This window comes from Coenobita brevimanus, chromosome 108, assembly GCF_032717465.1.
Source record: "Coenobita brevimanus isolate Jiangsu-jjx chromosome 108, ASM3271746v2, whole genome shotgun sequence".
NCBI lineage: Eukaryota > Metazoa > Arthropoda > Malacostraca > Decapoda > Coenobitidae > Coenobita > Coenobita brevimanus.
Genome location: NC_137061.1, coordinates 4,556,917 through 4,570,515, shown reverse-complemented (window position 1 = coordinate 4,570,515; position 13,599 = coordinate 4,556,917). Strand labels below are relative to the sequence as shown.

The window sequence follows — 13,599 nt, the reverse complement described above, 5'->3', positions numbered from 1 at the left end:
CCTTATTACCTCGCCGTCTCCCTTCCCCTGACACCTCTACCCATGCCATATCACCCAGCCCCTCCCCTCCCCACCCGACGCCCTGTCATCTCCCCTCCCTTCCCATCTACTATTACCCCTCCCCTTCCCTCCCCCCTGCCCGTTCCTCTCCCCTCCCTTCCCCTTACGCTGTGGTTACCCGGAGCCAAACAAAGTGCTTCAAAGTGGGTGAAGTGAGTAAAGTTTAGGCGGGTGTCCGCGGGGGCTGTAAATGTAAGCCAGAGGTTGAATTCGAGTTTAGGCGGCAAAATTATGTTTGCTGTGGGGCCTGAGTGGCGTTTCCCGCCGACATGTCGAAAAGCTCAGGGGTAACGTAGGTGTGAAATGGAATTCTTGACGAGGTAATCGTATTTTCGCATCATCATTAACCGGGTGATGATTCTTTTACCATCCCTCCTCCTCTGCAGTCAGCCTCAGCCAATCAGGTGCGGGATCTCAGCCGCCCTCTGTAAACAATCCTCCTCGGCCACTCAGGCGCTGCGTCGCATCTCCCCTAGCGCGCCGTAAGCCAATCAGCGTCGCCTGTGTATCACGGATCAATCTCCCTGGGCCAATGGCAAGTGTGTTTAGATAAGTAGGGATTTCAGTAGCCAATTACTGTCGTCATTAAGTTGGGTGAAGCCTCATTTGGTAAACTCGCCCCATGGCTCGGGAGTTGTTTAGCAACATCAAATATATCATCTGACAGAGGAGAGGAGAGCTTAGTCGCTCGCTGGGAGCCGAGGAGAGTAGACGTGAGGGACTGACGCTCCTTGTGCCACACCACGCTCTTTGACACGCACTTGTACTCTACCATACCATCTTGCACGGCACCATACTGTCTTATACGGTACCGCCCTGTCTTGCACGGTACCTTGCCGTCTTGTACTGTACTTTACTTTCTTCTGAGTACCATCCTGTCTTCTACGATATCTTACTGTCTTGAATTGTAACATACTACCTTTTATTGTACCGCGGGACATGCCTTCCTGAGTGAACTGATCCACACAGACACACAAAGTAATTACTTACCATGGACTCCCGTGCCATCTCCCCGGACTCCGTGTTGCCCCGCAGTCAGCCCCAACCCCAGCCCCAGAAGACCCCTGCCCCGCTACGCCCCACAACCGCTCCTGCCCACACCGCCGCTCCTATAGACCTCAGTTACTCCGTGGTGGCGCCCCTCACCTCAGACACACAGAAGCACTCCGTCACCTCCACTGCCTGCAGCCCCGCCGTCAGGTCCACAGACTCCACCTCACCCGGCGTCAGGTCTCCACGCAGCGACGTTAGCTCCCCCTGCAGCCCCCGCGACGCCGGATGCTCGCCGGAGTGCCAGTCTCAGCAGGACCAGCCTCCGGGGCCTTGTGAGGGTGACGAGGCGGGTGGCAAGACCCCGCACACAGAGACTTCTGGCCACGGCACTAGACACACGTCCTTCTCCGTGGTGGACATCCTGGACCCCAACAAGTTCGTGGGTCGCGTGCAGGTGACGTCCAGCGAGGTGACATCATCCATAGACGACGCTAACCTACACCCAGACACGTCAGCCATGTGTGGTGAGCGATGTGGTGTATGTGGGTTGTATAGGTCAGAGTAATATACTTGTACAGTTGTAGTATGTGACGATACCTGAATTAGTTAATTTAGTTTACATATTCCCGTAATTTTTCATTCATCTGCAGCACTAATAATATTCAGTAAAGGAGATCGCATGCCAAAAATATTTTCTGACAGTACCAAAACACAGTACGCATATCGTCAGTAATTTGCATGAGCAGTTGATATTTAGATTAAAATTTTTTTTAAAGCATCGGAAGCATACTTCGGTATCCTTGATAATTTATATGATTTTAAGCGTATAGTAGTAGCCTACATAAATCAGTTTATTTTCACTTTTTACCACATAAACTAATATTAGTGTGGAAGTGTTTGTGTGTGAGGCCCTTGTGCCGCAACACAGCACCACCATCCCCGCTGTGCCCAACTAACGGCCGGTGTTTACTATAGATTCCGACTCGGAAGTGAGTGTGGGCGGCGGCGGCAGCGACGAGGGCGGCGGCGACACAGCGTGCGAGGACGGGGGCGGCGGTGCGGCCAAAAAGCGGCGGTGCGAGGCGGGGGGCGGCAAGCCACGGCGGGCGCGCACTGCCTTCACCTACGAGCAACTGGTGGCGCTAGAGAACAAATTCAAACACACGCGGTACCTCAGTGTGTGCGAGCGACTTAATCTTGCCCTGGCGCTCAACCTGACGGAGACGCAGGTTAAAATCTGGTTCCAAAATCGCCGTACCAAGTGGAAGAAACAAAACCCCGGGTGTGATGTGAACACGCCCACACAGCCACCCAGCCCGCCGGGTATGATGTTACCTGGGGGCTTCCTACCCCAGCCTGGACCCCCACTGCTATGTCCCGCTCCCTTGGCCTACCTCAGCGGCCACGGACAGCACCCCGGCGCGCCCTTCCCCGGACAGGGCGCCCTCACCGCCCTCTACCTCCAGCACCTCAAGAACTGACAGACGGCCGAACACTAGCCACACGGTCGCCCCGAGGACATCGCCGCCACCCTGCCCCATACCCTGCCTGCGTCTGTGGGTGGTATTCTTGAGGTATTAAGAGGCTCTGTAGCACCTCTTGTTTGGTGATTAATTTGGCGCGGTACAGCAAAATATTGTTTTGTACAGCATCTTATCCACGTCTTTTCATTACCGACCTAGGCTGGATACATGACATACAGGACAATACTGACGTGCTGTATGCAGAAATAACCAGGTAGGGAAGAGGTGCTAGTAAGGCTCCTCAGCTGACGAGAATACAACCTGTGTGTTGCCGCTGAGGGCAGGGCAGGGTAGAGAAGGCAGTGGGCGGCCTCACACAGCCGGGTCAAATACCAAAGTGCATGTCTGTATATTCCAGTGTGTGTGTCAGTTGTGTCATGTCTCGCTGCCAAGCCGCCACACAGGCGCACCTATTGTTATATATTTAAATAAATTTTATTTAACATACTTCAAACGTAGTATTCTTGAAATTACTTCCAGGGATGCAAATGATGTGTGAATGATTGTCAGGCCCATTTTGCTGGGCATTTTGTTTTAAAGTTTTACCACTTGTGTACTTCAGTTTTATTGCATCTCATATAGTACACCCAAAATACACAGCAGAATCTACACCGCATATGTAGAAGAGATATATGTGATAACCATACAGTACTTAATGAGTAGCCTGTCTCTGAGATGTCATTTAACCATAGTCATTTTTGTTCTGTAAATACATGGCCAAATGTCACAGACCCAAACTGAAAGTAAGTATTTTATGTACACCGACGTGCGTTCATTTCGTGTCCTTTATTGATAACCGTACATTGAATTTTCGTAAATTTATTGAGAATTATAACTTTTTTTTTTCTTTGTCATTTATTTTGCACATTATACTTTAACTGTGTGTGTAATACGAACATAGTTTTCATACATAACATACAGTGAAATCTTGACGTACAATATACAGGCTGACGAATGAGGATATAAAGGAGCGTTGTGGTGTGGATGTGGATGTGATAGGAAGCGTTGTGAGGAACACACTGAGGTGGTTTGGCCATGTGGAGAGGATGGAGGGTGAAAGATTGACGAAGAGAGTGTATGTGAGTGAGGTGGAGGGTGGAAGAGGGAGGGGGAGACCGAGGATGAGATGGAGGGATGGGGTGGAGAGGTATATGAGAGAGGGGGGTGTGAGTTGGGAGCAGGGCAGTGAAATGGCGGGGGACAGGGCGACTTGGAGGCGATTTGTTTGTGGCCACCCCAAACGGGATTGAGGCGTCTGGCAATAGATAGATAGATAGAACTCTCTCTCTCTCTCTCTCTCTCTCTCTCTCTCTCTCTCTCTCTCTCTCTCTCTCGGCTGCTAGAAGATCCCTAACCCCATTCCTCTCGGGTGATGGCCAAGTGTAGTCAGACTGGAGGGTCGATTTGAGTAGTAACCAAGGAGACTCATGCTTTTCTCATAACTAAGACACACCGAATTTCGCACCATCAGTCTTGTTTGGCGAAAAAAAAAACAGTATATCATCATCATCATCCCGACCTCTTTTAATATGGAGAGAGAGAGAGAGAGAGAGAGAGAGGACTACCTACTCAGTTGTCCAGCTCCCTCAGGTGAAAGCAACCCGAAACTAACACCACGCTGCCAGCACCACTACACACCACACTACCAACACCACTCACACTACAGTACCAACACCACTCACACACTACCAACACCACTCACACGTCACACTACCAACACCATTCACACACCACACTACCAACACCACTCACACGTCACACTACCAACACCATTCACACACCACACTACCAACACCACTCACACACCACACTACCAACACCACTCACACACCACACTACCAACACCACTCACACACCACACTACCAACACCACTCACACGTCACACTACCAACACCACACACACACCACACTACCCACACCACCCACACGCCACACTACCCACACCACCCACATACCACACTACCAACACCACCCACACACCACACTACCAACACACACACACACACACACACACACACACACACACACACACACACACACACACACACACACACACACACACATTCCCAACAAGTCAGCACCAGCACCACACGCACGCAACTCTGCCCACACCACCCACACATCACTCTACCAACACACACTACCAACAGCACACCATTTCACTGCCAACACGACAGCCAGTACAGTATTGTGTTGTGGTAATTTCTGTTTAGCGTGATATAATCGATTTGGTTTAGAGAGCATGATAGCCTTCGTACTTGTTGATACAGTTGAGAGAGAGAGAGAGAGTTGAACAGGGACAAGTGCCAAGCAAATGAGTCCGCCAGTCTGACCAGCATGAGATTCAGGTTCGCGTTTTTCCAGTTGCGAGATGGATGCGCTAACCACCGTAAAAAAATAATTAAATAAATAAAGAAAAAATCCTGGTAATAAAAGAGTTAAAAATACACAGAGGGAGGTGGTGGCCGAGTGGTTTGAGAAGTCATCTGGTGTGTGATAGGACGTGAGTTCGATCCCACACACACACACACACACACACACACACACACACACACACACACACACACACACTCTCTCTCTCTCTCTCTCTCTCTCTCTCTCTCTAATACGCTACCAATGCTCCAGTCCTGAATGAGACAGCCCTAGCATGTATTCAGTATGAACGGTGGGTGTTAGCGCCGAAGTGGTGACATGAGAAGGCGTGTGGAAATTGGGAAGACTCCTGGGCCTCAGAGAACGGGCTGAGAGTCGAACAAAAAAAAATAAATAAAAGAAAAAAGACGAAGAAGAGGTTTAAGTACAGTATATCAGTTGGTTCTTAGCGCGTGTTGCCTCTTTGACTTACGATTTTTATATATTGCACCGCCAGGGAAAATTTTTAGGCTCTGAAATGACGTATGTAAGCCTTTTCAGTCAGGTGATATTATTCCTTTTTTTTTTTTTTTTTGTAGCTTATTCCTGCTACCTCCGGACGATTTTAATTTGCATATGAGACACTTTTCCAGCTGGGGGGGTTAAATAAGTCGTCATAAAACCCCTTGACTGTCTACAAAATCCCTCTTAACTTGAATAATATCGTCTGGAGATAGCAAGAATAAGAAAATACCTCATCGGGCTAAGGGGGTTAATAGTCGGGTGTTCAGCTACCTATGTTTTGGATCTTGGTAATTGTAGTTGCAACCCCAGGCTCATCTGAACGTGAACTCGGTGGGCTACAGGCTGAAGTTGCTCGCCTGAAGTCCACCATCCACCTTTCGGGGGATAGGGAGGGAGTTGAGGGACGTGTGTACAACCTGGCAGTGGGACAGCTCGGTTATATTGGTGCCAACACGTGAAGGCCTCCCTCTCCACCACCCCTTAATCGTACAGTCGGCAGAAGAAGCATCGTTACCACTAGGTGTGATAAATTTAATCTGATTCATGTTTCTCCATGTGTTTCTTTACTTCTTGTATGGTGGTGGCTAAGTGGTAGAGTAGTGGACTGCTGGATGAGAGGACGCGAGGTTAAACCAGGCCAGGGGCAAGAAATAAATTGGGTATTTGAGTTTCCTATATAGTTTTTTTCTTCCACGGAACCTTCCCCTCTGTCATAAAAGTATCCCTAGTATTGCCACCACGCCAGTCCTGGGTGGAAATAGCACTAGCATGTACTCAATATGGACGGTGAGTGTTAGCGCCGAAGTGGTGACATGTGAAGGTGCGTGGCAGAGTATTTAGGAAGACTTCTGAACCTCACTTGAACGAACCATCAAGAGTGTGCCCAGAGTCGAATACATACAAACAGACAAGCAAAATTCCTACTATTATCATACTATTTTGCGCTGATCCCTTCAGGACGAGGATTTATTTTTTTATATTTTGTGTTTGCTACCGTCAGACAGTTACTATACGAAGCTTAGGGGGAAGTTCTTGTAGTGAAGTTCCTTGTCTTGGTGTGCAGCAGGTAAAGCACGGAAGAAACATGCTTTTTATTATTATTATTATTATTATTATTATTATTATTATTATTTGTAGTTGTTGTTGTGGTGGTGGTGGTGGTTATTAGTTATTATTATTATTATTATTGTCGTTGTTATTGTTGTTGTTATTGTTATTGCTGTTGTTATGGTCGTTGTGGTGCTTTTATTATTATTGTTATTATTATTATTATTATTTTTATTATTATTATGATTACCACCTGTACTATTATTATTATTATTATTATTATTATGAAGTGGGTGATGTGGCCGAGAATAAGGCTAAATCGTTGCACACATCCTAGTAACATCACTCTTTCGTCCTACACAATTTATATCTCACTGTACCTAAAGCAGTACTATTTTATCTAAGGTGATGAAGAAAGTTCCTGAATGACGAGAAGAAAGAAAAAGAAAGAAAGAAAATAAAAAGCTCCTAATGACAGCAAAACAGCAACATAGCCATTAGCCTGTCATCTGGGGGCTGTCTGACGCTCTCTCCATCATGTCGATAATATTCCACTTGTGTTGATAAATACGGAAATTATTTTGCGTGTGAATAATTGATGGCGGTAGCATGGAAACAATGGTATTACCAATTATTGCTTCATCAAACGACATGAATATTTTAGGGTTTAATCTAACAGGCCGGCCCGTCACCCTGCCAGAGCGCCCCCACCCCGACCCTGCCAATCCCCTGCCTCTTCCAGTCATCACCGCGTGCATATGGGATGATACGTGGGTTGTTGGCCGTCTTGTTTATGAATGGAGGGAGGGAGGAGGCCAGTGATCGTGCATTATTCACTACTTTCTTGATATTTTAGCTCAGGTACTTAATTGACTCAGGAAAGAACAGGTTAACTCCTTAGATGACTTTTTTTGTCCGAGCTGAAGAAAGTCGATTGTCTGTAGCTTGAATGCAATTAGAAGTCTGTGGTTCCTGATGTGGCCTTGCTGTGTGGATTAAGGGAGAGGTGAGGCGGAAGTGGACATATTATTATTATTATTATTATTATTATCATCATCATTTTTGCTTATTCTTGATACTTCTTAACAGTTTTATTCGTCTGCTTCAGTCCAGTGTCATTTTTCATTTTTATCAGTTCACCAGCAGACGATTTTACTCAGTCCCTTCGCTGGCAATTTTATTATAATCAGTCGATCACCAGACGATTTTATTAAACCAAAAAACGAACTCCTGTAGCATTGGGGTTAATGAAGGCTTTATAAGACCCCTCCATGTCAAAAAAAAAAAAAAAAAAAAAAAAATCAAGAAAAATGTAAAAGATTCCTCCGAGCTAAACTAGTTAACTATTTCACTACTATGACGTCATTCCTTGTCACGGTAGTCATGGCAACACTAACAGAAAGTTGTCATTGTCTCGGTAGCCATGTAGGTCCTTGGTGGGTGTCTTATATATGAATGAATGAAAAAAAAGTGACGGCGACCTCTGTGTTTTATTACCGACAGCGATTTCATTCAACTGGAAGAACGGTATATTTATCTGTATGTGTCTGTCTATCTATCTATCTCCGTATATGTATCATTCTATCTGTCTGTCTGTCTATCTACTTAACTATCAGCTGGTTATCATAAGCTGAGTTAAATCGTCTGGTAGCATCAACATATTTCAGAAGACCTCATCGCACCGAACCAGTTAACTCCTCCACCACGATTAAACATTTCTCATTTCCACTCGTGCCACCGCCAGGCCATTTGACTCTCTAGGAAGGAAGGCTAGCTGTGATGGTGGCAGTCAGGAAAATATCTCACCCCTTCAGCTCGAAAACCCTCTCTTGCGCTGTTAAAAACCGTGTGGAGATAAGATTAAAATTGTCAACACGAATTCGGAGTATTAGTAATAGTTTATCTGCTCTTTTCACCTTAACTTGGCCCAGATTTTCGTCCTTTGGCAGCCTTTTCCTCGTGACTAAATGGCAGAAAAGAGAAATACAACGACTCGACATCATTTCCATATACTGCAACTCGACATCCTTTCCATAGCACTTTCTCTTCACTAGCATCATATTCTAAGGTTACTCTGTCGTTACAACTGAGGATTATAGATGGAGTGATGGCAATTTTAGGCCAAGTTAGTGTAAAAGGAGTATAGTTATTGGTACCTTAAGATTTTAGGCAGCTTTAGGGAAACCTCTTTTAGGGAAGGGTTAATTTTGAGGTGTTTTTAAGGATGAAATAAAAGAGTTTAAAAATAGCTAGAATAAAGTGCTGAATACGTTGTCTTTACTACAATGACGTATTAAGTTTACTCTCTCTCTCTCTCTCTCTCTCTTGTACTGAAGTGATGGATGAAGGCTGTATGTAACTTCTCTGGGTTGGGAAAAAAAAAAAAAATCAAGGCCTCTTTAAACAATAAAATCGTCTGGAGGCATCGGGAGGAAAATTGAGAGAGAGAGAGAGAGAGAGAGAGAGAGAGAGAGAGAGAGAGAGAGAGGAGCAGGAAATGATGGGAAGGAAAGAAAAAATTTAATGAAAACAGGAGGGAAAGGCTGAGCGAGAGAGAGAGAGAGAGAGAGAGAGAGAGAGAGAGAGAGAGAGGAGCAGGAAATGATGGGAAGGAAAGAAAAAAATTAATGAAAAGAGGAGGGAAAGGCTGAGAGAGAGAGAGAGAGAGAGAGAGGCTAAGGGTATAAAACAAATGGTCATGAGAGAATCCATCCATATTCGTGATTACCGCGCGTGACCTGTAATCAATTTCAGAGTTGTTTATAAATTTAACAAACTGCTTATTAACTTTTATTTATTTATTTATTATTTAGTTACCTATATTTATTTTATTCATGTTATTTTTTGGTTTATTTTTATTTATTGTATTTTTTATTTTTATATTGATTTAACTCTTCATATTTATTTGTACTGTATTTATTTTTATTTTATCTTTATTTTATCTTTATTATTTATTTTTGTGAATGGCGAGGGTGTTGACGGGAGGGAAGAGTTATCATGCAGGGTTGGTCTGTAAATAGCGCTCAGTCTGCTGGTGTGGGCGTGGGTGAGGTTGTGAGTGTAAGAAATGAATAAATAATGCCAGCTAGACACACAACACAGACCTAGCCGTCCCCGCAACACACGAGCAGTCGCTTGGTTGAATGAGAGGAAAGCCTTAATATATACACCATCCTTTATTCAGTTATAGTTTTCCAGCTTCTCCCTGTAGCATTAATTGGAGACGCCCACCATCCACTCACACGATGTAGTGCTACTTACAGGTGACTAAAATTATAGCAAGCCACATGGTTTCTCGTAGCCCAGGAAACCATATACTTCGCTGGGTGGTAACCATATCACCAAATGGACGCCTGGTGGATTTGTGGGTTAAGGCGCCTCAGTCGGATATGGCATGTAAGGGTTGACATCCGGGGAGTTGTTGGGGTTTGCTGCTCAGGGAAAGGCGACTGGTCACCTTAAATATCCGGACTGCTTAGCCTAGCCCCGGGTCCCAACGCTCCTGAGAGGTTAATGTCGAATTCAAGGGGAAGATTGAAACATAACAGAAATTTATAGTCTGCCTAAATCGCTCTCTTGCAGTTGATAGGCAGAAATCCAAGTCGTTTTTCTCCCTCCACCTGTTGTGCTTCCTTGTTCCTGTTTTTAATCACTTCAGCAGGTGTTTGTGGAGATTGTTATGATGAGGAGGAGGAGCAGCAGGAGGAGGAGGAGGAGATTTGTACTGATGATGATTATAATGATTGTATTGATGATGATGATGATGATAGTGAGTATACTGATGATGATGATGGATGATGAGTGTACTAAGATGGTGATGATGATGACGATGATGATGGATGATGGTTGCACTAAGATGGTGATGGTGATTGTACTGATGATGATGATGATGCTTATGATGATGATTGTACTAATACGGTGATGATGATGATGATGATGATTGTACGGCGGATGATGATGGTACTGATGATGATTATGATGGTGATGATGACGATGGATGATCGTTGTATTAAGATGGTGATGATGATGATGATAATGATGATGATGATGAGTTACCGAAAAATTTTGTTACCATGCGGAACGATCAAAACCATTGCTGCATATTTTTCACTGCTATATACAGTATATATATATATATATATATATATATTTTTTGTAAGGCCAAGTTTAATAATAACCTCTTTCATTCACCTGATAAAGAAAATAACAGTCGCAGGGTTAAAAAAAAATCTCTCTCTTTGCTAATCTATCGTGTCTCTTTAACACTGCATTGGTGTGAGGGTATTTGGGTGTATTTTTCAAGTTAATTACAGAGCCACGTAATACAACCCTTCCTGTTGGTTTAGAAGTCTGTGTCTCGCAGGGTTGGCTCTGGGGAATACAGAGAGAGGAACACTTTTCGTCTGAGCCGTAAGTGATTGCAATTAGTGTGGTTGCCCCTGTCTTGTATAGCTTCACTGATCACTGGAATGCATAAGTTTCGTTAAGACAAAGCAGTGTTCCATCGTAAACATTGGAGTGCTCAGGGGGGGAATGGAAAGGATTATGTTAGAGAGAGAGATAGTGTCGCGGCTTAAGGGACACGAAGCAGAGGATATAATAACTTAAAATATAGATAAACAGAAATATATGAGGACAGGTGACGCGTTTCGTTTAAAATAGGTAACAGCTGGACAACCAGGGTGACGGAGTGGCTACCCAGAGATGGCGCGAGATGAAGAGGGAGGGAGAGGACGAGATGGAAAGATAGAATTCGTTGCTTTACTGGGACTGGATGGAACAGCTTACAGCCAGTCGATCGTGATGAGGAAATAGCTCCATCCCTAAAAAAAAAAAAAAAAGAAAAAAAAAAAAAAGAACTGCCCAGCCCTACTCAGTCTCAATATAGAGCCATTAAAAAAAAAAGAAAAAGAAAAAAGAATGCGCTCTGAAAATAATCCCTACATCTCCAAAATAGCCCTTACCTCCCAAAATAGCCCTAACCTCCCAAAGTAGCCCTAAACTCCCAAAATAGCCCTAACCTCAAAAGTAGCCCTAACCTCCCAAAATAGCCCTAACCTCCCAAAATAGCCCTAACCTCCCAAAACAGTCCTAACCTCCCAAAATAGCCCTAACCTCCCAAAATAGCCCTAACCTCCCAAAATAGCCCTAACCTCCCAAAATAGCCCAAACCTCCAAAAATAGCCCAAACCTCCAAAAATAGCCCAAACCTCCAAAAAATAGCCCAAACCTCCAGAAATAGCCCAAACCTCCAGAAATAGCTCTAGCCTCCCAAAATAGCCCTAACCTCCAAAAATAGCTCTATCCTCCCAAAACAGCCCTGACCTCCCAAAACAGCCCTGACCTTCCAAAATAGCCCAAACCTCCAAAAATAGCCCTAACCTCCAAAAATAGCTCTAGCCTTCCAAAACAGCCCTGACCTCCAAAAATAGCCCAAACCTCCAAAAATAGCTCTAGCCTCCCAAAACAGCCCTGACCTTCCAAAATAGCCCTAACCTCCCAAAAGAGCCCTAGCCTCCCAAAATGGCCCTAACCTCCAAAAATAGCCCTAACCTCCAAAAATAACCCTGACTTTTAAAAACTACTCACCTCCAAGAACAGGTATACGTTTCGAAAAGCTAGCCACTACACAGAAAAAAATAGGCACTGCAGACGAAAAGGTAGCCACTGTACACGAAAAAATAGCCTCTATACACGAAAAAAATAGCCACTACACTCGAAAAAATAGCCACCACACCCCGACTAACCCTGACCTCGTATTTACCGCGTGCCTTGCGACCTGATGCGTGTGTTTGAGCGGGGATTGGCTCGCTAAATGACGCTCAATCCGCTCATCAGGCTAATCCAGGCGACGCGTTGTATCATATTTGGGGGGGAACTCTTTAAAATGCTGAGTAGTCCTGTTGGCGGCCCAGTAGAAGAGTTATTAATTTATTTATATATTTATTTATTTAGTCTTGAGTCCCGTTGGTTTTTCATTTTTTTTTATCATACACTGTTTAATTATTCATCATTTTTCTTGTGTATATTAATTGTTGTGGATGTTTTATTTTGCTATTTATTTATTTATTTATTTTTATTTATTTAGTCCGGGGTCCCGACAGGTTTTCATTTTTTTTATCATAACCTTTTTAATTTTTTTTTTTTTTTTCTTGTGTATATTAATTGTTGTGGATGTTTTTGAGGTTATATTTAAATTTATTAGGCGTTCTAGTGGTGACTGATGGCAAGATTTATTTATTTATTTATTTATTTACTTTTAGCCACGGCCCCCTGCTCCTGTGCTGTTGTTTTCATTTATTGTTGTTGTTTTTCATAATTATTAAACCCGTGCGCGTAAAGGGAGGGGGTTTTGTGATTGGTTCGGTTTGTTCGTCTCTCTCTCTCTCTCTCTCTCTCTCTCTCTCTCTCTCTCTCTCTCTCTCTCTCTCTCTCTCTCTTTCTATCATCATCATCATCCTCTTCTTTCCTTGGTTTCTTCCTTCCTTCTTTCCATTATTTACTTATTTTTTCCTGCCTGGAGATGATTTAGTTTAACTCAAGGGAAACCATTTTGGGAAGAAAGACTAAGGAATCATTAACCCTTCACAAATAGCCTGTAACAACAACACATAAAGCAATACGAAGAAATACAAATATAAAAACAATACGAAGAAATACAGATACAGATACAAGATGCTTTTTTCTGGGTGCCAAAATATTGCTACAAATACAAACACTTTTAAAATGTACTTAAATGCACCTCAAATATAAGTACAAGTGTGTTTGAACCACCCGCGGTATCTGAAGTGATGAAGGATTTTAAGTAAGTCTTTACTTATATAACACTTCCATGCCGAAAAGTGTCCCCCAGAACACACACACACACACACACACACACACACACACACACACACACACGAGAGAGAGAGAGAGAGAGAGAGAGAGAGAGAGAGAGAGAGAGAGAGAGTGTATCTTTCTCACAACCTGTCAGTGCCTCTCGACCTGTTCGCCACCTCCTCCCCCTCTCTCTCAGTAGTATTTCTCTCGCCTCTCAAGTTTCACACCCACCCCAAGACAACGTTATCAGTATCTTTATCTCTTTATCACCTTATCTTC

At 44.0% G+C, this 13,599-nt stretch overlaps 1 protein-coding gene across 1 annotated transcript; it reads left to right on the top strand.

Moving 5' to 3' along the window:
• Window positions 1-1,051: 1,051 nt before the first annotated feature.
• Window positions 1,052-2,534, top strand: LOC145416893 (uncharacterized). Its single transcript, XM_080285758.1, has 2 exons — window positions 1,052-1,577; window positions 2,029-2,534. The coding sequence occupies exons 1-2, from the start codon at window positions 1,052-1,054 to the stop codon at window positions 2,532-2,534; spliced, it is 1,032 nt and encodes a 343-aa protein (XP_080141884.1).
• Window positions 2,535-13,599: the final 11,065 nt, after the last annotated feature.

Bases quoted from the DNA above. Each gene is read 5' to 3' on its own strand.
- LOC145416893 (XM_080285758.1), top strand. From the start codon at position 1,052: ATGGACTCCCGTGCCATCTCCCCGGACTCCGTGTTGCCCCGCAGTCAG. The intron at 1,578-2,028 runs GTGAGCGATGTG...TGTTTACTATAG, and splicing joins AGACACGTCAGCCATGTGTG to ATTCCGACTCGGAAGTGAGT.